This window comes from Sparus aurata, chromosome 14 (genome assembly GCF_900880675.1).
Source record: "Sparus aurata chromosome 14, fSpaAur1.1, whole genome shotgun sequence".
In the NCBI taxonomy this organism is placed as follows: Eukaryota; Metazoa; Chordata; class Actinopteri; order Spariformes; family Sparidae; genus Sparus; species Sparus aurata.
Window position 1 is genome coordinate 14,634,774 of NC_044200.1, and position 26,390 is coordinate 14,661,163.

At 42.1% G+C, this 26,390-nt stretch overlaps 2 protein-coding genes and 1 long non-coding RNA gene across 4 annotated transcripts in view; 2 read left to right on the forward strand and 1 right to left on the reverse strand.

The window, feature by feature from the left end:
* Positions 1 to 9,069, forward strand: part of lrtm2a (leucine rich repeat transmembrane protein 2a) — a 29,337-nt gene extending 20,268 nt beyond the window's left edge. The window contains exons 3-7 of the mRNA XM_030439679.1: positions 812 to 1,038; positions 1,853 to 1,978; positions 2,482 to 2,570; positions 3,421 to 3,578; positions 4,711 to 9,069. Of these exons, the coding sequence (XP_030295539.1) occupies positions 812 to 1,038; positions 1,853 to 1,978; positions 2,482 to 2,570; positions 3,421 to 3,578; positions 4,711 to 5,234 (1,124 nt within the window). The 3' untranslated portion in view covers positions 5,235 to 9,069. The remainder of the gene's footprint in view (positions 1 to 811; positions 1,039 to 1,852; positions 1,979 to 2,481; positions 2,571 to 3,420; positions 3,579 to 4,710) is intronic.
* Positions 1 to 26,390, reverse strand: part of cacna2d4a (calcium channel, voltage-dependent, alpha 2/delta subunit 4a) — a 90,204-nt gene that overhangs the window by 54,401 nt on the left and 9,413 nt on the right. For both annotated transcript variants that reach the window (XM_030439677.1, XM_030439678.1), the window contains exons 4-27: positions 25,971 to 26,087; positions 25,813 to 25,872; positions 25,514 to 25,676; positions 25,270 to 25,401; positions 24,778 to 24,838; positions 23,602 to 23,752; positions 22,908 to 22,982; positions 21,211 to 21,300; positions 20,999 to 21,112; positions 20,774 to 20,852; positions 19,557 to 19,690; positions 18,137 to 18,214; positions 17,958 to 18,038; positions 17,767 to 17,841; positions 17,535 to 17,621; positions 17,370 to 17,441; positions 17,104 to 17,165; positions 16,795 to 16,862; positions 16,669 to 16,714; positions 16,443 to 16,540; positions 16,183 to 16,276; positions 15,947 to 16,039; positions 15,122 to 15,249; positions 13,292 to 13,360 (exon numbers count right to left, since the gene is read on the reverse strand). In XM_030439677.1, coding sequence (XP_030295537.1) covers positions 13,292 to 13,360; positions 15,122 to 15,249; positions 15,947 to 16,039; positions 16,183 to 16,276; positions 16,443 to 16,540; positions 16,669 to 16,714; positions 16,795 to 16,862; positions 17,104 to 17,165; positions 17,370 to 17,441; positions 17,535 to 17,621; positions 17,767 to 17,841; positions 17,958 to 18,038; positions 18,137 to 18,214; positions 19,557 to 19,690; positions 20,774 to 20,852; positions 20,999 to 21,112; positions 21,211 to 21,300; positions 22,908 to 22,982; positions 23,602 to 23,752; positions 24,778 to 24,838; positions 25,270 to 25,401; positions 25,514 to 25,676; positions 25,813 to 25,872; positions 25,971 to 26,087 — 2,227 coding nt within the window. The remainder of the gene's footprint in view (positions 1 to 13,291; positions 13,361 to 15,121; positions 15,250 to 15,946; positions 16,040 to 16,182; positions 16,277 to 16,442; positions 16,541 to 16,668; positions 16,715 to 16,794; positions 16,863 to 17,103; positions 17,166 to 17,369; positions 17,442 to 17,534; positions 17,622 to 17,766; positions 17,842 to 17,957; positions 18,039 to 18,136; positions 18,215 to 19,556; positions 19,691 to 20,773; positions 20,853 to 20,998; positions 21,113 to 21,210; positions 21,301 to 22,907; positions 22,983 to 23,601; positions 23,753 to 24,777; positions 24,839 to 25,269; positions 25,402 to 25,513; positions 25,677 to 25,812; positions 25,873 to 25,970; positions 26,088 to 26,390) is intronic.
* LOC115595337 (uncharacterized) lies at positions 19,501 to 24,244 on the forward strand. The gene is made up of 3 exons (XR_003986684.1): positions 19,501 to 19,634; positions 23,635 to 23,883; positions 24,025 to 24,244. It is a non-coding gene; the product is annotated as an uncharacterized LOC115595337 (long non-coding RNA).

A 26,390-nucleotide genomic window follows, 5' to 3' on the forward strand; every position in this document is an offset into this window, starting at 1 on the left:
TAAAACAGAGGGGATTTCCCTCCTCAGTGTTGCTCAGTCTGCTGAGATGCACACAAATACACACACAGACGGACAGACAAAGAAAATGTTAAAAAAAAAATGTCAAGCTTTTATTCTAAGGAGATGGTTTAGTGACTTTGCAGAATCAGAATAGAATGCTGCCATGGAAATGCTGGCAAGACTCGGCTCGTCGCACACAGGGACAAAAAATTAATATAACTAGTCTGGCCGTGTTTTGGTTCTGCGGTAATCTTTCAGACAGAATATGGCTTAAGCAGGATTTTTCCTCATCTTATGATCACACAAACAGGCAGAATCAGAGCTCTGCGTGGTTTCTCGAAGATTAAACATTTGTGAAAACCTTTCTTCTGTGGCACAAAATGGTGGAAATGGAAATTTCCTGTGTTGTTCCAGCATTTAAATAGCATATCAAAATTGCCAGGGGCACAGGAAGGTATTTCATTAGGCCTAAGATGCTGTTTCCTTCCTCTGCCTAGTCTGTCGGGTTATTTTTTTCATGTTTTTTATTTTAGAAAAATTGAGCCTCCGTGCGAGAGATGGTTCCGGTTCTACTTTCTGTACTTCTTCAAAATACATCTCACAAAATCTACAGCAAGTAACTGACTAAATGACAGAAAGCTATGTCGACTATGTGCCTCACAGCACAAATGGCAAACTGAACTTATACATCCATTGTTTCTTCTACTTTCTATTCAGTTCTTCTCTGCTCATCCTAATTGGCCTCCACACTGAAAAGATCATTCACTGGAATATCTAAATAATCATGTTTCTTCTCTCTTTTCTCCTCAAGTCTTCCTCTGTGTCCTCTGCCTACTGGCAGCGATGCTGCCGCCAGCCTCCTGCTGCCCTTCTCCCTGTCTCTGCTACTCAGACGGACTGGTGGACTGCGGGGGCCGAGGTCTCTCGTCTCTGCCACCCCTTCACCTCCTGCCTCCAGGGAGTCGCTCCCTCCTGCTAGCCAACAACAAGCTTGCCTCGCTGGGAGCCTCTGCCTTCGCTAACCTCTCCTCCCTGGAGGTCTGTGGCCCTTTGTTAAATGCTGTAGTGAAAGTTTTGAATGTGTTGTGTGTGTTGTTATGTGCTGTTCAAGGTGCTGTGTAGAGTGTTTTCTGCCCCGAGGACAAACAGCGATATGTACATTGAGACTGATATGGGCACACTGCAGATAAATCTTTTCTCTCATTCTGCAAAGTTAAGAAAAGTTGACATTTTCTCTTTTCTATTAGCAAATTGTGTGCAAAGCACAGCTAAGTTGGTATTTAAAATATAAGATCAAAAAATGATGGATAGTACTGCAACTGCCAAAAAGGATGGATAAATACAACCTCATTAGTTTCAACCTCTGGCTGTTGTTTACTTCCAGACATAAATATCATTACTGTTTATTATTTAGTACATCAGATACAAAGAATTGTCAAAACTTAACAGCAAAACTTATTTATCTTATAACTTCTGAGCCTATTCTTAATCATTTTGTTTAATAAAATATACTTTATATTAAAGTATACTAAACTCCCTGATTAGCTGAACTGAAAGACAATTTACTTACTTTACAGTATGAGGAGTTTTACACTTATTCTACCATTGCACTCGATGTGAGTTACACTAAGTGAGTGTCAGCTTAAGGTACAAAATGTGCATTAGAGTTTTGAAGCACCTAATCTATTTTAATAGATTCCTCAAGGCCTTGTGAATAAAAGTCTCTCGGAAAGGGTTTCTGATTTTTTACATTTCAATTTCCCATTCTAAAATCCTTTTTTTTAATAAGAGGGTCAGCTAAATTGCAAATGTGTATTTAAGTGAAAATGTAAATTTATTGCGTGTATTTCAGGAGCTGGATCTCTCCAATAACTACCTGGACAATTTACCAGCTGGATTATTCCGAGACATGTCCAACCTGACGAGACTGACTCTGCACAACAACTCACTAACAGTCATGGACAGAGAACTCTTCCAGGTAGCCGCTAACAATTACACAACACAATACTTGGAACAGTCTATAGTACAACTCACTAACATAGCCTTGACACTCTTGTTTGTCTGACATGTAATGTGTGAGATACACCATCAGATCAGTCAGTCCGCTAAAATACAAACACCGCCGCTGATACACTGTTTCAACTCCTTGGTGAGGCTCTGTTTAGGAGCAGAGCCAACCTGAGCTAATATACATGACTGGGCTCCCATCCAGGTGGTAAATTAGTAATAAACCATTTGCTCAACACTTTCATCCACTTTTATCTGAACCAACGCAGCCTACAGGATGAACTTGTGTCATGACTTCATTGGGGACCCTAAATTATACAAGATTAGCCCATCAAGTGATGCTATCTGTGCCTTTTGGCAGCAATTAAAGATGCCAATAATACTAATATCAGCTCTGGGAGAAGTCTACTGTGTAGTGCTGTATTATATGAGCACAGATTGATAAATGAAAAGCTTGTTCTGATGTTTCTCTAGGGTTTGGGGGGTCTTCAGAGTCTGGATCTGTCCCTGAACGGTCTGTCCTCTGTTCCTCTGGGGGTACTGGACGAGCTGCAGAGCCTCAGGTAGACATCAACACACATTCGAAATTAATGTTCAATAAAATGTTTAAATCATTGTGTTAGTGGAAGTGTAAGATAACATTATGAACACTGAGCGGAAATACATTTTATGAGTAGCTGAAGTGATCACAAGAGAGAGACTGACTTAGCAAAAAGGTTATGTGAAGATTTTAAGCTGTTGAACTTTTACCATCAAACTAGCTAGTCTTACTGGAACTAATTAACTGGTGTAGCTATAGCAGAATACAGCAGTAAGTCCAGGGTAATATGGCAGAAATCAATACATTAAAGTGGCAAATGTTAAAAGAAAGTAACGAAATTATCAACAGAATGTGTATAAATTGAAGTTTTGACGTTATGTCTATGCATTCTGTTGCACAGATATCTAATAAAGTAAGCAAGCTAACCAGCTAGCTCCTGCCTGTTCAAAGCTCCTGTGCTAGTGGTGTAACCATTTTCATGGAGTCCAAACCGCTAGCTGCACAGCTAACTGAACCATCTAGCTATTTGTTTTGAGTATTTGTCCATAACCCAAGAAAATCTTCACATTAAAGTTTTTCACAATTCACAATTTTTACTGTTTTTGTTTTCTTAATTTAGAGCATAACAGTTTGCAATTAATTCAATAGCTGACAACAAATGTATTAATCACTGCAACTCTAGCACAGTGATAAATCGTTTAGAGCACATCATCAATTTACAAGTGAAATGAAATTCCACTGATGATAAAGTTGAATTATTGCCCAATCGTTGTAGTACAACACACATATTGGCTGACATTTTGGGTGTGCCACAAGGGGAAATTCTTGACTTCTGCAATTAATAAATGACTTTTATTCAAATTATTTTACAGGTGGCTGTCTCTAGCGGGTAACAGGCTTCATGGTTTGGAGAGGGCAGCATTTGAGCCGCTTGCCAACCTGCAACACCTGGAACTGGGACACAACCCATGGGAATGTGACTGCAACCTCCGTGATTTCAAACACTGGATGGAGTGGCTGCTGTACAGAGGTAGATGTTTGATTTTTATGTTTCGAGGAGCTTTTAAAAGCAGCTTCCAGCGGCAGCACAATATAACCGTGTGTGAACGCGCATTACCGCGCTCATTGTGTGTACTGTGTGTGTAATCCACGTGTCTCTGCTGGCTGTTAATACATCAGATAACCACAGCTGCTCTCCGTTCTCTCTTCATGTGTAAAAATCTACATTCACCTCAGCGCCTCAGGCCTCAGCTGCCCCGCTAATGAAGCATCTCTTCTCTTTTCTGCTCCATTCTCCCCTTTGCTTTATTCTGTTCTCCTCTGCTTTGCTGGTTGCTACTCTCCAGCTCAGTTCGGTACACTTCAGACGGAGACTGACACACACCGGACGTGATAATTTAATAATCATCAGAGCAGCAGAGAAAATTACATGGGGGCTTTTTTCGTAGCTGGACACGAAAGCATGACAGTAGCTGCTAAAAGGGTAGATGATGCACGATATGTGCAATAGAAAGTAATACAAAGCGCAGAACAAGTGTGAAATGCTTGTCGACAGCAGCCTGTGTTGACTTCTCTCTCCTGCGAACCACTTCAAGCACATGCAGCTGAGATATTTGGAGAGCGGGTGCTGTTTGCGGAGGGGATTCTTTTGTCACACGCTGTGATAAAAGCATCTGGGGCTAAATACCACTTCCCTCATACTGCCGTTTTTTATTATCCCACGTCTTTATCTCTCTTGTTTCTGTTGCTTTACGTAACCGAGGGCGCAGATCAACGTCTTCCAAACACGTGACCCGGAGAAGAATACTATGTGCAGAGACAAATACAGCATGTGATGATAACAGCAGATCCCCCACCCTCCTGCCGCCTGTGGGAATTAGTGACTCAGATATTTCTCTCTTCCACACATACAGTAGAGCTCTGCTGAAGCTAGGCATGTCATCTCATGAATTATAGAAGAGCTTAGTTGAGGCTATCTCCAACTTAGTGTCGAGGGCACAGCAAACTCTGTGTGTCTGTTAAGTGATGTATGACTCATCCTCGTGTTGGTTCAACCACCCCCCTCTCTCTCAGTTAATTGGTAGTGCTTTAGAGGCATAAGGCATTTTATAAATGACCTCTCCCTGTCCTCCTGTCTCTGCACCTCTTTCTCTCTCCATCAGGGGGGAAGGTGGACGCGGTGGAGTGCACACTACCGAAAGATCTGCGTGGGCGAGACATCCGTGGTGTTCCAGTGGAAATGTTCAACTACTGCCTCCAACTTGAAGATGAGAACGGAGGAGGAGGAGGCGAGGGTTCCCGTTCTGGACAAGGGGGCGTTCCTCCCTGCAGCAGAAACGCTCTTAGCCCCAGTGGGGCAACACCAATTTCTGACAACAGCAACACTGCTGATGATTCCTCTTCAAACACGGGAGGCGGAGGAGGAGGCGGAGATGCCCCATCAGATTGTGTCCGCGCCCGTTACCGACCTGTGAGCGTGCGCCGCGCCATCGGCACAGTGGTGATTGCCGGCGTGGTGTGCGGCATCGTTTGCATCATGATGGTTGCAGCTGCAGCTTATGGCTGCATCTACGCCTCGTTGATGGCCAAGTACCAGAGAGAGCTGAAGAAGAGGCAGCCACTGATGGGAGATGGAGATGCAGACGGGGAGGACAGGGAGGAAAAACAGATCTCCTCCGTGGCCTAGGGGAATGACGGGACGGGGGAGGGTTGGCTTTTGAAAGGGTGAAGGTTGGAAGGGGCAAAAATTAAAAGGGCTTGAAGAGGAGAGGGATGGAAGCGCTTGTTTTATGCACACAGACAGTTATGGTATCTCTCCCTCTTGACTCTCAAACTGACACCTTTCTCCCACTTTCTGTCTTCCTTTCTTGGTCCCCTTTCTATTTTTAACCTTCTCCCTCTGTGCCCTACTCTCAAACACACACATACTTTATCCGTTTCCTGATTTTTCTCCTCCATTTGGAGGCATTCTCACTGCAGTATTTGTTACTAATCATCCCTCCAACTCGCCTACCAACCACCTACTGCTGCTCTTGGCTGCCGCTGAATTCACCATTATATTGGCTGAGAAAAAGAATTATCTGGTACTCTCTCTAGCATAAAACATATCATTTAAGCTGTTGCAAGACACTCATGGTGTACAATAGGTCAGTAATTATTAGACTAGATGGAATTTTCAGGGATATACAGCACGTATTGGGGTCGACTGGACCAAGATTCAGATTGATGAGCAGAATTTGATGCATTAGGTAGCGCCCAGCTCTCATTTTGTTTGCATTTTTATGTCCTATCCAAAGCCACTTCCTCCAAAAATCAAGACCCCCGCCCAGATTCCTTCACCCTTGCCTGGCCTAATGCTCCTCTGACGTTCCCTTGGACCTCAAAAAAGAAACAATCAGTGTTGGAAACCTTGGGGGCGATGAGGGAAACGTGTATGAACACTAAGCGATGTCATTTATATAACCGAGGCCTCTCAAGTGCTTTGTTGCAGAGAGAATACCGGGGGTACATACGGATAATATGTTAATAGGAGATCAAACACAGAGCCTCCTGAGTCTGTCGTCTCTTGAGACTTGTTAGGGATGTTAAATATGGAACGAGATACCATTTGAATTGACAAGATGATCATTCATTGATGAATAGACCTTTTAAAATAGGTTGTTGGTGTAGAACGGTTACATCTGGACCAGATTATTTTCTTCCTTGATCTTCTATGGACCAATAACATCCTCCAGCGTCACAGCCTGGAGCTGTGTATGAGATTCTGCAATGAATCTTAACAATCAGTTCAACACGGAACTAACCATTTTAACTGGAATTGGCTGTGTTTGTCACTTTTCCTCAGAATGAAGGGAGGCTCTTGTTTCCTTGACCCTTGATCTATTTCTGGACAGACCAAAACCCTCTTATTGGGGTGAAAAAGCGGTCAAACTAATTTTCTGGTATTTCTTTGACTAAGCTTCCAGGCTGGTTCAGAAATGTATTCACAATGGTTTTAATGAAGTTGTAGAGTTTTAATGGACCACAGACTTTGCTTTAAAGCAAATATTCTTTGTTCTGAGCAAATTTTCAGACTGGTTTCAACCCTCAGAGGTGAATGTTTGCTACTTTGGCATGGAAGCACTATCTCAGAGAACCCTGTCTCCTGGAAAGGACTACAGAACTTCATCTAAGGACTACAAACTCCAGACTTCCTGCACTTTATTTCCTTAATCAGATCCCCTCTGGCCTCCCTCTTTCTCCTCCCTTCCCTGTCTTTCTTTCTAAAATGGACGTTTTTGCCCAGAGGGATTATAACGAACAAGGGATTAAACAAAAAGACGCTGCTATTTTCCCCCCTCCTCCTCCTCCTCCTCCTACTTATCATCCCTTTATCTCTCCATCCATCTTTCCATCCAGTGCTATTTATGGAAAGTTTTTCACGCTTCCTTCAAGACTTCCACCTAGTTTCTCTCCTCTCATACTGTTGTCCTTGTGTTTTTCCTGAAAGGTAAGCAATATGCAATGGAGGTCGTGTCACCTTTACGTGAAGATTTTGTTGCAGCCAAAGAGTCCCTCTGTTGTAAACTTAGTAACCATTACTCAATCAAAATGCATTCACAAAAAAGATTTGTTTGTTCGTTTGCTACACAGTTTCTTTATTTATGCCCTGAAATATTTATGTCATCTTTAACATTTTACAGTTGTGTCTTCGGTGATAAACAATCTAAAAAATCTGACTTTCATTGCATATTGCTCCCCTACAGTAGGAGGACTATTGTTCCCTCTTAATTTTGAATTGGCTGGAAATAAACTTATATCAAACGTGTGTTATCTTATACCCGGATATGATGCAGATACATAATATTATGATAGTCTCTAATATGGTGTGTTGGCCCAACAATCCCCAAAAATGTTTTTTGATGTAACTGTTTATTGTTTTCTGTATCAGTTCATGATGTATGTCCTTTGTTGTGTTAATGACTTCTATGTTTTGTTTTGTTTTAGGTTTTAATATCTCTGTAATGTTTGTTTATTTGTCGTGTTCATTTATTTGTGTTCGGTAGTTTGTGAAGTTTCTGCAGGAGGCATAGAGAGAGTTTGGCCATTGACAGTACAAAGGGCCCAATACTGCTGCCACGTCTCTGAAATATATCATTATAACATTATTTAGCATAGAGTTATGTTTTTGTTTTGATATGATTGTTTTAGAGATGCACTGATCGACTGTCCATTTATACACTTTATGCGCCCCAATGAGACCGCCAGCCCGTACTGAAAGGAAGGAACTAAATATTTTATGTTATTTACTCGTTTCATTTTCAGCAGCGCATTAAAAACAGACTCCTTCCGTTTTTACTTTTCACAATAAGAGTCCCAGATATACCAGTATACATGCGTGACTGCTTATAAGGTTAAATTCACTTGGACATTTCATCAACAGGCCATCAAAATAACGTGTTTTTTTATATTAATTATTCAATAGGCAGTGTTTTAATACAAACACACAAAAGAAAAACGCAATCAGTGCATCTCTGGATATTGTTCATGGAATTTTTTTGGACCAACTTTATCTCGTGCAAATAATTTTTCATTAGCATTTATGGTGAAACATGCAGCCTGTATTATAGCAGTCAGATATCAGGCAGTACGCTGACAACATGTTGTGTTTGAACCATCTATCAATTGGTTAATATTTCTACAATATCCAAACATGATAGCTTGTATGGTTAAGCTTTTGCAATAATATGACAACTAAACCAAGCTGGAAAAGCTTCAGCAAAAGCTTATGTAATAAAAAAGCCAAGGTTAATGCCTTGTATGAGATGGGACATGAGAGAAACCAGTACTGAAGACACTTTTATCTTCCACCGAGAATTCCACACAAATCACACTACATCTTGCATCAGAATATTTGCATATAAATATTATTTGCTGGAGCTTGAGCTGGTGGAAAGTCAAGATGCACAAAAAAGATGGATTTTATGATCCTTCAGTCCAGTCCTCATCAAGTTTGCATTGCAAATTAAGTCTGCAAGCACTTTAGCAACATTGTACAAAAGGAAAAAGGTCACAATAATTTAGAAATAGATCTAAATTAATAATTGGCACTTCCAGGGCACGTGTGACAGCACAATAAAGTGATGTATATATGACAGGTATAAACATAGCCATGAATTCTAAAGGGACTCGAGGGGCAGTAACTGAAAGAAAGGCAATGACTATACTCTGTCTATGAATGTAGAAACATCGTCCTCTCACCTCCTGGTCTGCAGGTCTTGTGTTGTTGGTAGCTAAGTATCTTAGCTAGCTGAAAACCTGTTCCTATAGCCTGTGTGTGTAAAGAATAATAAATTCTAGTTTGTTACGTAAAAACTGCAGCAGCCATGATGACTGAGGGCCTCAAAGACTATATTGCTCAGAAATCTATGGTGTGTTGTGTTATTATGATGATTGTGATTATGACGGTGATGATACGATGATGGTGACGAAGCATTTCCTGCTCAATATGCATTGATTTAAATAAAAACATATCACACTTATGTCAAATTTACATCCACCATGAAGCTTCGACAGACTACAACGTCTATTTACCCTTTCAAAAGTATCACAAGCAGAAAACTTAAGTGGTGTATTTCACATAGTTGCAAGTCAAACACAAATTACATTAATGGTGATAGAGAAGGCCAGATGTTGTGAATATGTGTGTGAATATGATGTTGTGAGATGAAAGCAGGAACTGAAGAAGGAATAAAAGCACAGGGTCAAATGAGATCATAAATCAGTCATGATAACATCTCACCTCTATACTATACCTTATCTCGTCCTCTCTGTTCCCATGCCCTCTACCTCCTCTCAACTCTCTCTTATTTCTCATCTTCTCTATCCTCTCACTTATCATGTCTCCATTTATCTTTCTGTCGCCTCTCCTCCCATCATTTCTGTAGTCTGTTCACCTCCGTTTCTCTCATCTCTGCCTTCATTATCCTCTGCTCTGTTTGGTCTATTGTGTCTTTTTTTCACCCCATTTTTATGCTTATTCCCCGCTTCCTCTCCTCCTCCCCCATGTCAAATATCCTCTCTCTATCCTTTACTCTTTACATACTCCCTCTCTGTATGTTTTTATTTACCTCCTTATCTCGCTTCCTTTCCAGTCTGCTTCTCTGTCAATAGGAGCGCATTAGGTTTATTTACATACAGCCTGTCACTTCTGCCACAGAGATATACTAATCCATTGCTGAGCCTTGGAGCAGCATAAACACAGTCTTTTTTGTAGTCACTGTTGAGTGATTTTGGATCAGCCCCTGAAAAACCAAATCCCTGGCCTCCATCACCAGGAGCAAAAATTAAATCTGCCACCAAATCAGCATGAAAGCTAAACACAAATGAGACACTGAGGGGGACACTGACCAGATTCTGTTCAGACAAACACTGACACTCAGTGGTCAGAAATGGAATTAAAATCTTGGTAGCTGCTATGCAAATGTTGATTATTATTTGCACTTACCAGAAACTCAGCCATGTTCACGGAACAAAGCTACGTTGGATTAACTAGCATCTTCCCATCTGTGTTCCTCATCAAGTGGGCGTCTAATGACTTAAGAGGAGACACGGTGCTCTCCATAACTTGTTTCTGCACAACGTAACTTCAGTGAGAGGGTAGGATCACAGCATTACATACATGTCTACTGCAAGATACAAGTTTTTAACACATAAGATTGTTATGATGTAATGAATTTTGTGTGGGATTTGTATTTATGATAGTGGTGTTGCTCTCAGAAAGTGTGGGGGGTGCCAAATTGCACAAAATGACAATTTCGACATGATGTTGCTTTAAGTTCAGATTTTTTCTATGGAAACTTATGCAAATGAGTGCTGATTTAATTAGCATAAACACATAATATATCTAAAAACCTGTGTGTGAGATAATCCACTGTAGTGTCTTATGTCTCAATTCAGAAGGTTTTTACATAATTGTTTGTTTATTTATCATCACAGCCTAATTCATATAACATTTTATGCCTTAAAGTCTGGCAAAAATATATATTTTTTAGAGCTAATGAGGATATGTTTCGTTACAAAGAAAAAGATTTTTTTTTTAAACTCTGTTAAAATGCTACAGTATTATTAACTACATTTGCAAACCTGCACATGACAGTGTAGTCAGTCATGTCAACTGAATGATCCCAGTTTTAATGATTCTTTTGTCCTGCTTTTTACAGTGTAACGGAGCTGTTTTCTGTATGTTCTGTGTATAGTGTTTGCACAACAATTTCTGATTTATACAGCAGATGCTAACTCATTCAAACACTACATGAAGGAATTTGTAATATTCACATATATACAGTAATACAGTAGTCATGCCAAAGGTGGGTACAGTAGAGCTTCCTGGTTGTATGCATGAGTGATGAGGCAGTGCTAGAAAATCCCCGTGCTCAGAAAGTAAACCTGACCCGCACGGATGCAGTACCGCATCCATGTGTAGAGGGAAGTAAGCGTCAAAAACGGAAGGAGAGAGAGTGTGTCACGACAGGGAAAAAGAGAGTAATGAGGGGAGGAAAAAGGCTGAGCGAAAAGTGAAGCGAGACAGGTCTGACAGCTTTCGAGGAGAGAGGCCGAGAAAAGAGAGAGATGTATGTGAGGGTTTAACAGGGTGAGGAGGAGTGTCAAAGGGTGAAACACGATAAGTAGTGTGCGAATATGTGTTTGAGTGTGTGTGTGTGTGTGTGTGTGTGTGTGTGTATTCCTTCGTGAGGGTGCGTTAAAGAAAGTCAGACCGAGCGAGCCCATGAAACATTGATACTGCTTTTCCCTCTATGTTTTTGTTAAAGTGGAGCTGCTTGTAGGAAAGCTGTCCCACTTAACATCCAGTGATGCAGCGGCGAAGACAAACTTCCATGTCCTCATACAGGTGACCAGTGTTTGACAATATACCATCAAAATACATAGAGCTTCCAAGTGAATGCTGTTTTTAGATCTAATAGTTCATTCATATGTAACAAAGGAGGTACAGTAGGATGTAGCAGAGCTCTGGATTCGAAATACTGTGACGTAAACGTTTCCAAAAAAGCAGAGAGAGAAGAGTCTGACGCAAAATGGGATAAAGAGAAAAACTGTAGAAATGAGAGGCAGTGAGATTAAGAGAGCGACAGAAACACATCTATTTTGAACTCTTTCTCACTTCTCCCTGCTCTCCCTGTTTTCCATTTCCAAACATAACATGATTTTCACACCTGAGACAATTTCCAGGAAAGCTGTGAAATACAGATAAGCGCGCGTGTGTGGAGGGTTTTTCTGTCTCTCTTTCTGCGTAATGAGACACCAAATGCATGAAGGTAGACACTCAGACAGCACATGTGCACACACACATACACACACACTCTCAGGATGCAGCTCTAGAGAGCCCCGTCTCACCCAGATGATTATGAATGATGAGTGTGTCAGTCACAGATGGGCCTCCCAGGACAAAAACACACAGTAACACACACATCAGGAAGCAGTGAAACAAAGCCAGAGACTATGAACAAGACAAAATGCTCTCAATTACAGCCCCATAATCCTTTAAGAAAAGATACCACACTCGACAGCCAGTAATGAATCCATCAATCAATCAATCAGCAATGACATTAGAGCTACCAAACAAACCAGACACAACAAAGGTACAGTACTCTCCAAACAACTCGGGTAAGTAATCACAATAAGAACTGGCTCACTGCATCAGCAGGCCGATATTATAGGCTGACGTCTGGCTCAGATTCGTCTTGACCTTGGGAAGAGAACATTCTCATCCCAAGGAGCATATTGGACCTCTTTGATCATATCACACAATCTTCATCAGCAGATTGAGACTGAGAGTTTGCTCAGTTGTCATGAAATTACATATTTCCAAATGTCCAATTCACCAGTGCAATTTAGTCTGTCAAACTATCTACAGATGAAGACCATGAAGTGTGATGAAAACTCATCGTGGCAAGACTGTTTTCTCAAATAAAAAATGGCAGCATTTAGGAGTAAACCTGTCCTCAGTTTTGCTAGTGATGTAGATTATTGAGATGAATTCAAATTTTAAAATAAGCTTATATTTGAATCAAGACAACTGCACTGCTTCCATAAACCTCAGAGTAGCCACTACGAGTAACAATGATCAAGTATGGTTCAAATCCTGATGACTTTTTAAACTGTTCATCCTGTGGTTGAAACCTATGGATCATCACATCTTCGACAAATTCTCACAAAATCCTCTTGGCCTCAAAATACACTGTTATCTTATCCAGAAGAAACGTCCAGTGAGTAAAACAATAGTAAAGCTTAAAGTGACAGAACTGTGAATAAAACAAACTACATTTGTTCTCTTCTCAACAACTTCAACGACCACAGATGCCATTTTTTTGTTAGTTTGTCTCAGTAGTTTGAGTTAATTCCATTACCCTTCACAAGTCTGACAGACGAATCAGCACATCAGTGCTCAAATGCTGATTGCAAGGTGACGCTACCACCAGTCTCCTTCAAATCAGCAAGCTCACATCTCATCAAAAAATCAACTCAAGGACAGTCAATTTTAGAAGAATCAAGAATCAAGAATGAAAGCACAGAGGATGCTATAAACAATGAGGGATAAAGTGCTTTGCAAGAACAACGTCACAGTTTAGAAAGAGAAAACACTGCAAGTATATGTGAGGGAAAGAGATGCAGAAAGTGCGGGAACAGTAGAATAAAAATGTTTGTAAAAGACAGTGTGTATCTAAAAAGAAATGATCTCCCTACCTCCAGCGATGGCTGTTTTCTTGCCCACCGTGACAGTGACAGCAGTGGTGGCAATCAGTATTCTCCCTGCTGGTAGAGCAACACACCATTAGCAAGAATTTACAGCACCTTATCAATACATGCATGTGGAAACATCAGCGCATGCAAGCGCAAATCACAGAAATACACTAATTTCCTTCTAAACATACACACATGCAGCGTGAGTGTGTGTATATGCATGCACAGGAACTGAAAAGGAAAAGGATCCCGGAATTATTCATTTTCTCAAGTACTGAACACATCTTTTGTAAGTCTGTGAACACTATCTGTGAAGGTGACAGCAGAAGTGTTAGTACAGATATGCCAAAATGTGTTCGAAAATATGCGAGTGACAGATTGACTTGGACCCGGTGGGTAATATTTAATAAAATCATGCATTTGTCTCCCGTGTGTCTAATCACAGCCATCCTGCCAACTGTCACCAAGCCACACATTCAAGCCAGAATGTCATTTTTAGCATTCATGTAACACAGAGTATGAGAGCTCATCGACTAACACGCTCATAACAGAAGGCCTCTGTGTCGTGCACTATGTGATTCATGTGCCCCATATTTATACTTCTCTGAACATCACTGCCTCCATGACAATAATGCATTTAGGGAATTCTACGATTCTAATGACACTGAGATTTAACTCTGATTATTGTAACATAATGTAGTAATGTAATTACAGATGTAATAGAGCCAACAAACTCTATGAAACCAGATTTTCTTTCTTGAGGATTCGTCAAATCTGCATTCAATGCAAATGAACCAGACACCTTACTGGCAAGCCAAGAGGGGAGAGGAGGTTTTTATAGAGAGATGAAAGAGCAGGGGAAGAAGAAAGAGTAAGAGGGCAGAGCTAAAAGACTGCTACAGAGGGAGTTCGCAGCACTCATCATGCTTTGAAATCAGGGGTGAGGAAGAACAATATGAGGATGAATAAAAAGAGGAGGCATGCCAAGAAGATGTAAAAGTTTTCCTATACCCTCCTCCTCCTCAACATCATCATCATCCGCCTCCCTCCGTTGCCTCCCTCCCTCCTCCGCTTGGAGCTCCAGCTCCAGCTCCTCTGCGCTCAAGGTGGCGCTATAGTCAGCCTCATAGTCCCTGAATATATCTGAACACAACAAGCTGTATCTAACATCAACCTAAAACATACATAACACCATTCTTTTCTTATCTGTAGGACTCAGAGTTTTAAACTTTCTGGAGTGCGAATATTTCCTACTTCAATAAAAATGCATTTAACTCTGCATGTAGTGAAGCTTAAATTCCTGTTCTTTAATGCCTAAAGCACTTTGCTATAAACATGTATTTCAAAAGCACTTTAGGAAATAATACATTTTAAGGAGAGCTAAAAAAGAAAATTAAACCTCGAGGAGGGCCGGGCTCAAAATCCCATCTGTTTACTGACTTTCATGTCTTGACTATATTTAAAGATAGAGTTATGTGTTAGTATGATGTAATGATAAACATGATGGTTGTTAACTTCATGATTATTCTTCACCAAATTACCAGAATATGAACTTTGGTGAAGAATAAAACTGAATAGAATAACAAATCAAGACTGAACTGCGAACAAATCACCATTTTTCAAACTTAAACCTACAAACTATAGAAATATACAACGAAGTAAACAGAAAGGAGCAGTTGTAGCCTGCAGGCTGTAGAGAAATGAGCCTGTCACTGAGAGATTTCTGGCTGAACCTGCTGAACACGGCAGAGAAAATTGGAAATAAAACAGTACAAATAGTGTTTTGTGTGCCCGTGTGTGTGGATGTTTGCTCAGTAAAGGTATGTCCTCTACCTCTAGTCTCCTGTCTGGGCATGTAGTATAGAAACTGTCCAGCTGGGTACTCAGCTGCTCTGCGATACCACACTGGGAAATGGTCCAATGTGAACATATTCTCCTTGTCTGTGGAGGTCAGGAAAGACCTGCGGAGAGACAAAAATAAGCTTTAAGAGAAAAAACCCTACTATCCACTGTCTAAAAATGACAACAACAGCAAAGAAGGACGAATGATGAGAAGATAAAGTGGATAACTGAAAGATTTGGGGATATTTGAGGTAGGAAAAAAGAATGTGAGTAAAGATTAATATGATAAGAAAAAAGCAGTGAGATGAGGTGGACTATAAATAAAAAAGGGGGAAGAGAATATGAAGAAATAGAAGAGTGAAAAAATAGAAAAAATGTAATCTGTTGCATCTTGAGTAACCTGACTCTGAGATTCTTTAGAGAACACGATTCCTTCTACTGACCACCAGAGGGCGGATTCCCCCCATAGCGTGCTTTCAGCTTCATCTGATCTCTTTAACTGCTTAAACACCTTATTTAACCCCAGCTTGGACTGTAGACAAGAAAATATGACTAGTCTGGTGTGAAGATATATATATATCCTTTCAATATTGTTCCCTCTGTTATCAGGTTACTGACAGTTTAATATGAGCAGGAAAGGGGGAGAGAGGGGTGGGCATGCAGCAAGGAGCAACCGGCTGTAAATGAAACCTCGGCTGCTGCCAAGGACTCGGGCTTAGTCGAGGGTCAGGGCACAGGAGCACCAGGTGAGCTACCAAGGTGCCCAACGGTGCGATGATTTTCAATGTAAAAAATAAATGTGTTTTTCTTACTCACTTGGCAATTCGTTTCTCAATACCAGTGTATCTCTGGAATCTCATCAGGCCTGAACGGGTCCCCAGGAACACCGTCTCTACCCTGTCATCCATGCTGAAAGAGAGAGAGAGAAAATGAGACAGGATAGAGGGAGGTGTAGCAGACAGACAGGGACAAGCTAATGTTTGCATAAATAAAGTGAGCAATCAAAGTCCATGTCTTAATTAAAAAGAGAACTGATGCAGGTTGATGTTTACCCAGACGTGTTGAGCATCAGAGCTGTCCAGTAGGCTTCCATGGGAGCCGTGACCACAGCGTCAAACAGGGTTTGTTGCAACAACAGTGCATCACCTGTAGACAAGAAAGCAAACGGTGTGGTTGAGAATAGTGCAAGCTGTGCGACTGCTTATCGTCTAATGTCTATGTGAACAAACAGTATCCATCTATGAAGGAATTGTGTGTGTGTTAGTTTCCCTAGAGCAAAAAATGATGTGCTGCAGTTAAAGTGTCAACTCACAGTCCAGATCTGGTTCTTTTCCAGTGAGGTATCCCACCACAGCCTGCAGCTGGCTCAGCTTACGATGGGCCGGGTCAATGTCTGTCTCGCAGTAGGTCCTACGAGCACACACAAGCATAAAACAAAAAAAAAAAGCATGATAGTCATATTTTTATTTAGAGCTGCAATCACCAACACAGGTGGGAATAATATAAAGTCTCTGTTCTGTTAGTAATGAGGTATTCACCATTCGTTGGCTATGGTCAGGTCTGGAGCCAGTAAATCATGGAGCCCTGAGGCGAAAAAGGAAAAGACAGAGAGTAAGACAGGAAGATACAAATACAGAAAACAAAGAGAGGAAGTAAAGACTCACCCTCCTCGACAGAGACGTTTCCGATGAAGATATATTGTCCATATCCTCTTGTCAACACTATACCCAGGCTTTAAAAAACAGAGATGAAAAAGTAATTTCACTACTTTTTATATTATATGTCAAAGGCAGAATGAATCATGCTCAAAAGAACAATATTGTCTTCTCACGCTGAGCAAATGTGTCGGCTACAGCCGTGTTAGGCTGCTATTAAGCATTGTGTGCAGGTAGAGGTGCTGCTTTGTTGGACATATAACAGTTTAAAGGCTAACACGTCACGTAATCCTGTTGGGTTGAAAGGGTCAGACAAACCTGAATGGTGTCTCATTGATGACGGTGTAGGAGTAATCATTCTTCAAGAACATCACTCTCGTCTGTGAGAGACGGCGAGAGCACCGAGAGAAAAGAAGACAGGTTTTACTTGAAGGAAAACATGGACACAAAACGTGGATTATACAAAGAAAAAGACAATAAAACCCCAGAGGTAGAAAGAGAACAAAAAAACCAGAATCTCTGATGTAATAATTAGGACAGCTCCTCTTGTTGTTTTGACACACTATTAAAGCAAAAGTACTCACTCCTTTATCCACTGAAGTTCTCACGTCTAAAGACATCCCTCCAGTTTCTCCTTTAACCATGGCTGTCCTCAGCTGAAAACACAAACATCACACACTCACAATGACGTACAGAAGGGAGAAAACAGAGAACTGAGAAGGACGGAGGTGCCAATCTGCACTACTCACTTTTTCCTCAGTGTCTTCCCATTCCACCTCTGACAGATCAACACTGTTATAGTTGGGTTTTGGCTTCAGCTTCTTCCCTTCCTTATACTGGCACACACAAAAACAGCACACCAAGTTTTCAACAACCTGATCTGATTGCTCTGTGCGTAGTGAACTGCAGTAAATATGTCAAGCACGGCTACAAGGTTTCTCAGTTTTATAAATCACTGTGTAAGAGAATCTCTGTCTGTACCAGAGGCCGTAGGTCGGGATGAGACAGGATGTAGCCGTTGTTGGTGATGAGGTAGGCATAACCGTGGACGCCGAGCTGAAGAGACACATTCACATTAAAATATGAATCTAAGATGTCACTCGCTGGCTCACTGAGGAGACATTACTGAGTATGTATATGCACACTCGCAGTGCATCTCATGGATGGTTTACCTTGTATCTTGGAGCTAATCTCATCAGTTCTCTCAAGGCCACATCAGTTCCTACCACTCCCAGCAGTATCCCATGAGACAACTACAGGAAAACACACAGCAGTTTATTAAATATACACAATTTCAGGTGAAGTCTGTTGAGGGCTAATTGTATAATTGTGGATTAATACTAATACTTACAGTCTCTTTCTTCTTGCTGAACACAGGCATGGCCACTGAGGTCATCAGGAGCAGGCTTTGAGCCTGAGTGTTGAACAGCTGCAGCACACACAAACACAATAATAACACGATTTTGTACAAGCTAATTTAGTTAGCAAAGCTAGTGGGAAACAACTGTAAATTCAAATGGTCGAGTTAGAGGAAGTAATTCTGGTTGACTCAAGGTGGGGAAATGACGTGAAATGGAGTTGGATAAGAAGGCAATGTTTAGCTACTTAAGTAACGCTAAATCAATCTTAACAAGCTAACTTTAACCAGGGTAAGCTTACGTTTTCCAAAGGGGACGGTTAAGAGAAGCTAAGGAATAAGTGAGCTAATCACACAAATAACTGAAATTAAGCTCCTGTCAAACTGGTTAAGTGAAAGAACAACTATGAATGACAACGCAGCGTCAGGTTTCAAGGGGAATGCTAACACTGGCTAATCTACGGTAGGGCTAGCGTGAGCTAACTAGAGGAGCTAAGCTAACGTTAGCATTTAAACCAATGGTGGCAACATGGAAACTAACTTACTGGACACCACTAGAAGCTGTTAGCTATTGACTGTGAGTAAAATGCTCAGCCAAACATTACAGAGCTACATACGGAATTGTACACGGCTACTTTACTTAAAAATGTAATTAAGCACAATAAACTCAAAGCTCTAAGTATGATTAGCATTACCTCTTGTGAGTTTGGGAGCTGAAGGTGGAGATGAAGGGGATGAAAGACATGAAATGGCAGTGAAAAGACATGCCACATGGTACAGATATTAAAATAGAGAAACAAACTAACAAAGGTAGGAAGAGGAGAAGTAAATTCATTGAATTATGTAGAAAACAGAAAAACAAAATGGCCTGGATTGGCTTTTTGCTGGTGTGTTGCTTTATAGTTAGTGCATTGTTGGTTGGATGCTACTTGATGAGTGCCACCACAACTGTTCAATTACATTACAAACACTAATGCTTTATTCTTTTCAGGGATTCCCCCCCCCCTTCTTTTGTTCTCCCTTGCATGAGTCTGCCATGATCTGTCTGGATTGTTGGGGGGGGGGGGGGGGGGGGCTGTAGGTGGGGAGGGGCTGGTGGCTTAGCTGCTGCCATCAGGAGGAGGATTATGTCCCGTGGTTAATTTAAAGATAATGCTGTGGTGGTTAAGTTAAAGATAATGCTGTGGTGGTCTGTGTGGTGGCTTGGATGCAATGGATGGAGGGATGTGGATGTTTCAGCACCACGGAGAGAGGCGCGCAGATGAGTGGGCCCCGGCTTTAAAATGCTTTCATGAGGGCGAGACACCAAAAGCAACGGTGCAGACGTCCCAAATGAGTCTGACATTTTGATTACAGATGCCAGATGATGTTAATGCGAGATGATGGCACGTGTTCCCAAGAGAAGCAGACTGACCACGCTGTCCATGTAGGCCTCGGTCCAGATGATGTCGTGGTCGTGGTTGATGACCATCGGCCTGCTGAGGACGTGCAGGTACTCCATAACGTTTTCCTGGACGTCAGCCAGGGTGGAGACGTGCGTGTAGTAACCTGAGGCACACACAAGTACAAACGCACCATATATCATGAATTACTGTACTCAGATGGAAAAAACAAAACAAAAACAGGACCCATACATTTCAGCAAAAGGAAAAAAGGCCCGCCACATTATTTTTATCTTTCTGCGCCTGGCCTTTGGGGTATTACATTTAGGGCAGCAAATTCATTTATCCAACTTCAAAAAAACCAAAACCTGGTATTCCCAGAAAACACTAAGCTATTTTTTATTTATTTTTTTATGAAAAAACAGCTTGAATCTCCCATCAGTGCAAATGTCCTTTTGACGTTCCCTTAGAGCTTGGCTTGGTCTAAGGTTTATGGCGTTTTTTGGGGGGGGTTTTTTGCAAGTGGTGTAACGATGACGTCAATGGTGATACCTGCCGTGAAGCTGCTCAGTGACAACAGGCTACTGAAGCGCTGCCAGGCGTGAATGTGTGAACGTGTGCAACCTTTTCTCCCCTCTGTAACGACTCCCTGAGAGTGCCTCGGTTAAACATTATTAAGTGGACCTGCTCGCTCAACTAAAACTGTATCGAGAAGGTTATTTGCAGGAATGTGAGAATAAGCATGTTTAAGTATTTTGTTGCTGGCAAAGGCAGCGATCAGGGAACACAACAGAAGGGAGTGCACCTGTTACCCATCACACACACAGACACACGCGCGCAGATATGATATTATTTTGGCCGGCGATGTGTTTACAGTGTATCTGTTCTGATAATCAGGTATTTATTTATTATTTTTTTTGATGTGCTCAGAGCTATATAAAGCGATTATTCTCAGCTCTGAGCTGCTGCATGACCCCTGTAATTCACAAGAGGGCAGCACCTGATACCCACAGCACCACCTGGGAGCGCCACGGAGGGCCGGCGGACCTCCTTTCCATTTTCTCGATCTAATTTTATTAAGAAGTAGTTTTCGCATCGACTGCTTTAGTCCTTGTCCTGCAGTGACCCACACTTTAAATTATGTGGGAAAACCAATGATCAGACCAGCAGTTTTTATGTCACAAAGCAGATTCTCTGACCTTCAGACGAATGATTAATCTCCAAATTTGGTTTTGTTTTGTTTTTTTACCCTTGTTGTTGCAGGCAATCCATTTAACATTATCAGCAAACGTCATCTCTCGTCCAATCAGATAGGTGAACACTCGAACCTGGAGAGAGGATAAGGTGAAATGAGCGTGAGTAAGTTGTGATAAACGGCAATCACCATTAAACAGCTTGGTACAAAACTGTCGCTGACATGCATTTGTTTGCTCACAGTACATTTCACCGGTGTTTGCGGATGTGCGTGTCATACCCGTCGGTCTGGCCAGTTGAAATCTTTAAAAACATCCTGGAAGTCCTCCATGGCGCCGTCTGTTATCAGCATGATGGCCTGGTTACACAGGCTGCCCTGGCCGAGAGCTGCAGCCTAGACGCACACACGCACACAATTTACTTTCATTGCATCTAACGTCGTCATTGTTAAGACCCAGCAGTCGCTGCGGTTGTTGCAAAGGGGGCACAAACCTCGTTGAGGATCTTGAAAGACTCCTTCATTGCTTTTTTCACTTTGCCCTCTCCTTTGACGTGCAGCTCGTCAACCAAAAGCTTGAAATGCTGCCGAGAGACACACGACAAGTCAACAAACAGACGTCTTTTTAGCCACGGATCTAAATGCAGGTGAATGCCACCGCAGAAAAAGAAGAAGATAGAGATTCTGAGGGAGGGAGTAAAGGGTAATAAAGGAGGGATTGTTTCCTGACCAGTAAAGGCACAGTCACTGCAACACCAGGAGATAATCAGGATTAATCAACATGTGCACACAGACCCCCCACACATATGACTATGAGGAATGGCCGCAATGTTGTGGCAGACCTAAAGATCATTGGACTTTATATGGAGCTACATATGCTAGATTTCTATAAAGTATTGCTGTGATTATTGTGGAATGCTTTCAATGACTCAGGTGTAGAGCCGGATCCGCTGGAGGAATAAACACCCTTCAGATTCTGCTCTGTTTACAGATGGAAGGAGAGCTCAGATTTTACTTTTTCATCATTTGGATTAAAAGCGGATTAATCTTCACTTCCAATCTTCACACCTGGTGTTTATGTACTGTCATGTTGTCTGCGGAATGGAACTGGAGGGGTGATGTGCCGTCGGGGAAAATGAGGAGAGAGAACCGGAGTCTCCGATAGGTGCTGAGTTCAGTGATTAAAAAAAAAAAAAGATAATTGGAACGATTTTAAAACACACATAATGGTCTTTTTAAAAGTCTGTGTAAAACTCGTTCTAACTTACAGTCGGAGTAAACAAGATAAACAGTTGTTCCAGAATGTGTGTCTTACATAACAGCCACTAAACTGAAGACTGTCCTCCCCGTTTGTGTGTTCGACATGAGTTTGTGAGTAATTGTGTCAGCCAACATCTGTAAGCCCATTCTGTTACAGCCTGCCTCTCCAGGCATTCAACCAATCAAATCCCCCGCTGACGGGTCATGTGACCTACTTAAAATTGTCAGCGTCCAGCGACCTCACCTGATCTGCGATGATGTGAAGGGGAGTGAAAGTAGGGCATACATCCAACAAATAACAAACACACAAACACACACACACACACAGACACACACACAAACACAAAGGCTGAGCAGGTGTTGGTATATGAAAACGAGGGAACAGATGAGTAAAAAAAAGAAAAGAAAAGAAAGCAGCAGTGAGACGATGAGATGTTAATGGTGTTGTGCATGCAAACTCACAAAAAGAGAGCGAGATGTTAAGAGGTGCGAAAGAGGAGAGAAGAGAAAAGAGTGTTGTGCCTTTGTAGAGGAGATGGAAACAAGGAGGTGGAGAGTGTGAGAATGTGCAGGGAAGTGGAAGAGAAGAGAAGAGGGGGGAAAAAACAATCTGGATTGTTGTTGAGTCAGAGCACAAACTTTTCACCACACATGAGCCGGTCCTGAGGGTTTCCTCGCTAATCCCCCAACGAACATGTTGAACCCCTGATAACACATGTTACCCTGTGATGTTTGAACTGTGATGTGATGACAGCGTAAGCTTTGTCTTTGGAGGATTAGCGAGATGACGGTTTACGATTAATAGGTTAACGGAGGGTAAGTGAATTAATTAGCCGGGAGCTTGTTCGTGTGTCTCTTCTGTCTGTGTGTGCGTGTGTGTGTGTGTGTGTGTGTATGTGTGTGTGTGTGTGTGTGTGTGTGTGTGTGTCACCTCTCTGTTATCCAGATCAGCCTGAACCAGCATGCCCTTGAAGCAGGGCTCCACGTAGCGAACATAGTCACTGTACTGGAGAGAGAAATTGAGTATAATCAATGACTAGCATGATTAACAGTAAACATGATCAATTTTTAAGACTTGTGCATGTAAAATGTTTTGAAAAGGTTTCACAGTGGATGACAACTAATGTTTAAGTCAGAGTTATAGACAAACACAACTTTTCAAGCAAAATAAATCAAGTTATTTCTTATGAGTGTGATTTAAACACATTTTTTCAATCAAGGACGTCTCGAAATACAAATTGATTTTTCATTTTGCCGCGCGGCAGCTGCGTCGAAGGGAGTGTAGCTTTAAATTCTGTGTAAAAAAAAAAAACAGCTTAAGGGCAGCGGATTTGCTGCAGGCGTATGATTACACACACAGTAATACCAGGATAAACCATGCTTATTACACCGATTTGTAGTTGTACGGCTGCACACAGCCAAAATCCTGAAAAACCTCAAAACTAAATGAATTTTAAAGCACTGACATCACCGAAGATGAGTGAACTGCATATTCAGTGCGTGTATTCTTACTCCAACCTGTTTGCATGGACTCCCCTCAGTCTTTTCGCTGTATCTGTATATTAGCTTGTGTGTGTGTTCGGGATTTAGATGGTCTGCCTCTGGTGAGCATTGTGTGTACTCACAGCTATGATGTTAACAAAGTCGTTTTCGCCCAGTGTGTCCAGGATCGTGTTGATGGTGTGTTTGGCTATAGTCAGCCTGAGCCCCTTCATGCTGCCGCTGACATCCACCACGATCACCACATCTTTGGGAGACGTGGCCGCCTGGATGTACCTAGAGAGAGACAGCGTGTTGAGGCAGGAAGCGGCAACGACTTCATGATAATGTCAACCAAATACCACTCAGGCATGAGGAAACCAGACGTTATTTACCAGTAGTCTAGCAGACGGACAGAACAAGCAAAGGTCAGTGCTTATCCTTTTATTTGTTCCTCTGTTCTGCCATCCATGCTCCTCTTTATCCCCTTATTATTATCCCCTGATTTTCCAAGCTCATTAGCATTAATGAGATTTCCACTACAGCCCCTGTGCTTTGCATCTTCACAGAGCTACACCGTCTTGCTCCTTGATATCAGCCGTCGAGGACACCGTCTGCAAACCGGAAACAGCTCCTGGAACAAGTAATCCGGCTCTTGATCTAGTCGACACGGCAGACATTTTGTTGTGCCACAGTGGTCAGGTAGATAGGTAGTAGATTTCTTTTAGCTGCTTCAGGCTCACTGATACACTCATGTAACATGTGACTTAAACATGTCATGACGTACTGGGACACTTGAATCAAACAGAATTGTCGTTGTTTGTAACACCTGTGCTTTTCCAAGTATGGCTGACTGATAAAATGCTTTTCTCCGGACCACATCGCCTCACAACTTTAAAAGTTGCACTCGGAGGAGGGAAAATTAGGAGAGACGGCACTTGATGGGTAAAGCCTCTGATTCAAGAGGCCGAACAGCCACTCGGAAAGACTTCTTCTCCCGCTGACTGCCTCTGCTGTTGATTAAACACGCTCGTTGATATAGGCAGAGTGATGCCAACTTGCCAGATACATACAAAAAAAAAAAAAAACTACAGCCACAGACATATACTAAATGCCCAGTGGTGCCCATTGACTGCTGGCTTTGAGTGTTTTGGGGCCTACGACTTGGGTTTGGCCACGTCAGGTTGAGGTGAGTTGTCATGGTTCTTCCCATTCCTCATAGATTGCATCCTGAGAAGCATTATCCTGCACTTGCAAACTATATAGAGAGCTACAGGCATCAACAAGGAAGTAGAGCCGACGTTAATGGAAAATGGCCTCACCAGTTTCTGTTCCTGGAATCAAAAGTGACCACGCCATTGTCATCTGGAATCCACTGGATCCCTGGAGGGAGAGAGCAAGACACAGAGAGATCTACTGAAAGCCGACGCTCGGCTGATTGACTGGTGAACAAATGGATGCATGGATGGATAGTGACAGGCTTGTCAAATGAGGCGGAGATGGATGACGGTGGCGGATGAGTAAAACAAGCTGTGTCGCAAATTCTCTGCTAATTACACACACACAGCGGACACCCACATAGGAGAGCATTCACCGGCAGCCACGCTGCTGATGAGACATGAGTCATCACGTTTGACGGACAGCTCCCTGCCTTGTCAGATGCTGTGTAAGTGTAGCGTTTGGCTTGCGTAGCTGGATGTTTACTACAGTTATCTAGAGACCCGCTAATGTTGTCTAAACACTGTGCCGACGCAGGGGAGACGTGCAGCCGAAGATGGATTCGAGCCTGCAAGGAGACTCGGATGTGCGCTGACCTGGGTACAGCCTGAAGAAGCCCGTAGAGCTGCCAAAGTACTGCCACGTGAGGGTCGGATCCTTCTGGAAGTTGTCAATGAAGACTTCATTCAGAGCCTCAGACATATAGACTCCATTCAAAATGTCTGGATCTAGAGAAACAGAGAGGAATGGAAGAACGAAATGGATATTCCACCAGCAATCAGATGTATTCTACAGGATATTGAAGGGGGACACAAGCTGCCTGTTTTTGTGCATCTGTACCTCTGTTGTAGACGTTAGTAGGGACTTGTATGTTACTCAGTTGCGTGTTGACTGGAAGCTTATTGAAGTGTTCGTTTTCCTCCAGAGGAAATTCTCCTCCCAGCGGCAACGCGTTCCCGTCCTCATCCACCTTGTTGATCACTAGGGAGTTGTAGTAGTCAAACTGGAAAGAACAGTGCACGATGAGCGTACAGATTATGCGACGATTGACCCTCAGAAGATGTTTAAAAATGGGCACTCTACAGAACGCAGCCAAAAACAAAAAGCGTGCACGTATATTGAAGCGTATTGTCACATACCTCCATCGTTTCATTGTAGTCGTGGTAAAAGTCGGCATCCTCTGCTGCTTCTGCCAACCTCTGTGATGAAATACAGGAGGTTAAGGACACACCGTATAATTGTTCTTATGGTAAAGATTAGTAGTTCAAGCAGATGACATTAAAAGTGTCATTGTTACCTTCACAGATTTCATCTTCCTCCCAAGCATCTCCTCCATCTCTTCGGCAAACGTTTTCACCAGCTCCGCTCCGTCCACCTCCTCTATCTTCACCACACTCTCCACGTCCTTGTATTTCTTCAAAGCAGACACAGTTGGCTCATCAGTCAAAGGTTTTTTGTTTTTTTTATACATCACATCCAGTTTGGCTACTGTCTGATGTCAAGTACAATATCTTTCCTCAAATGCACAGTGGAAAAGAAGAAATACAAAAACACAAACACATAACCAGGGAAAAGCAGATCCTGGTATTATACAATTACACACCACACACACACACATTTCCAGTTTGCAGTACAGATGAGGGTCATGCCCTGACTTCATCCCATCCCCAGACCCTTCATAATCTGCAATATGACAGAGTGGCGGCAAAGAAAAGCA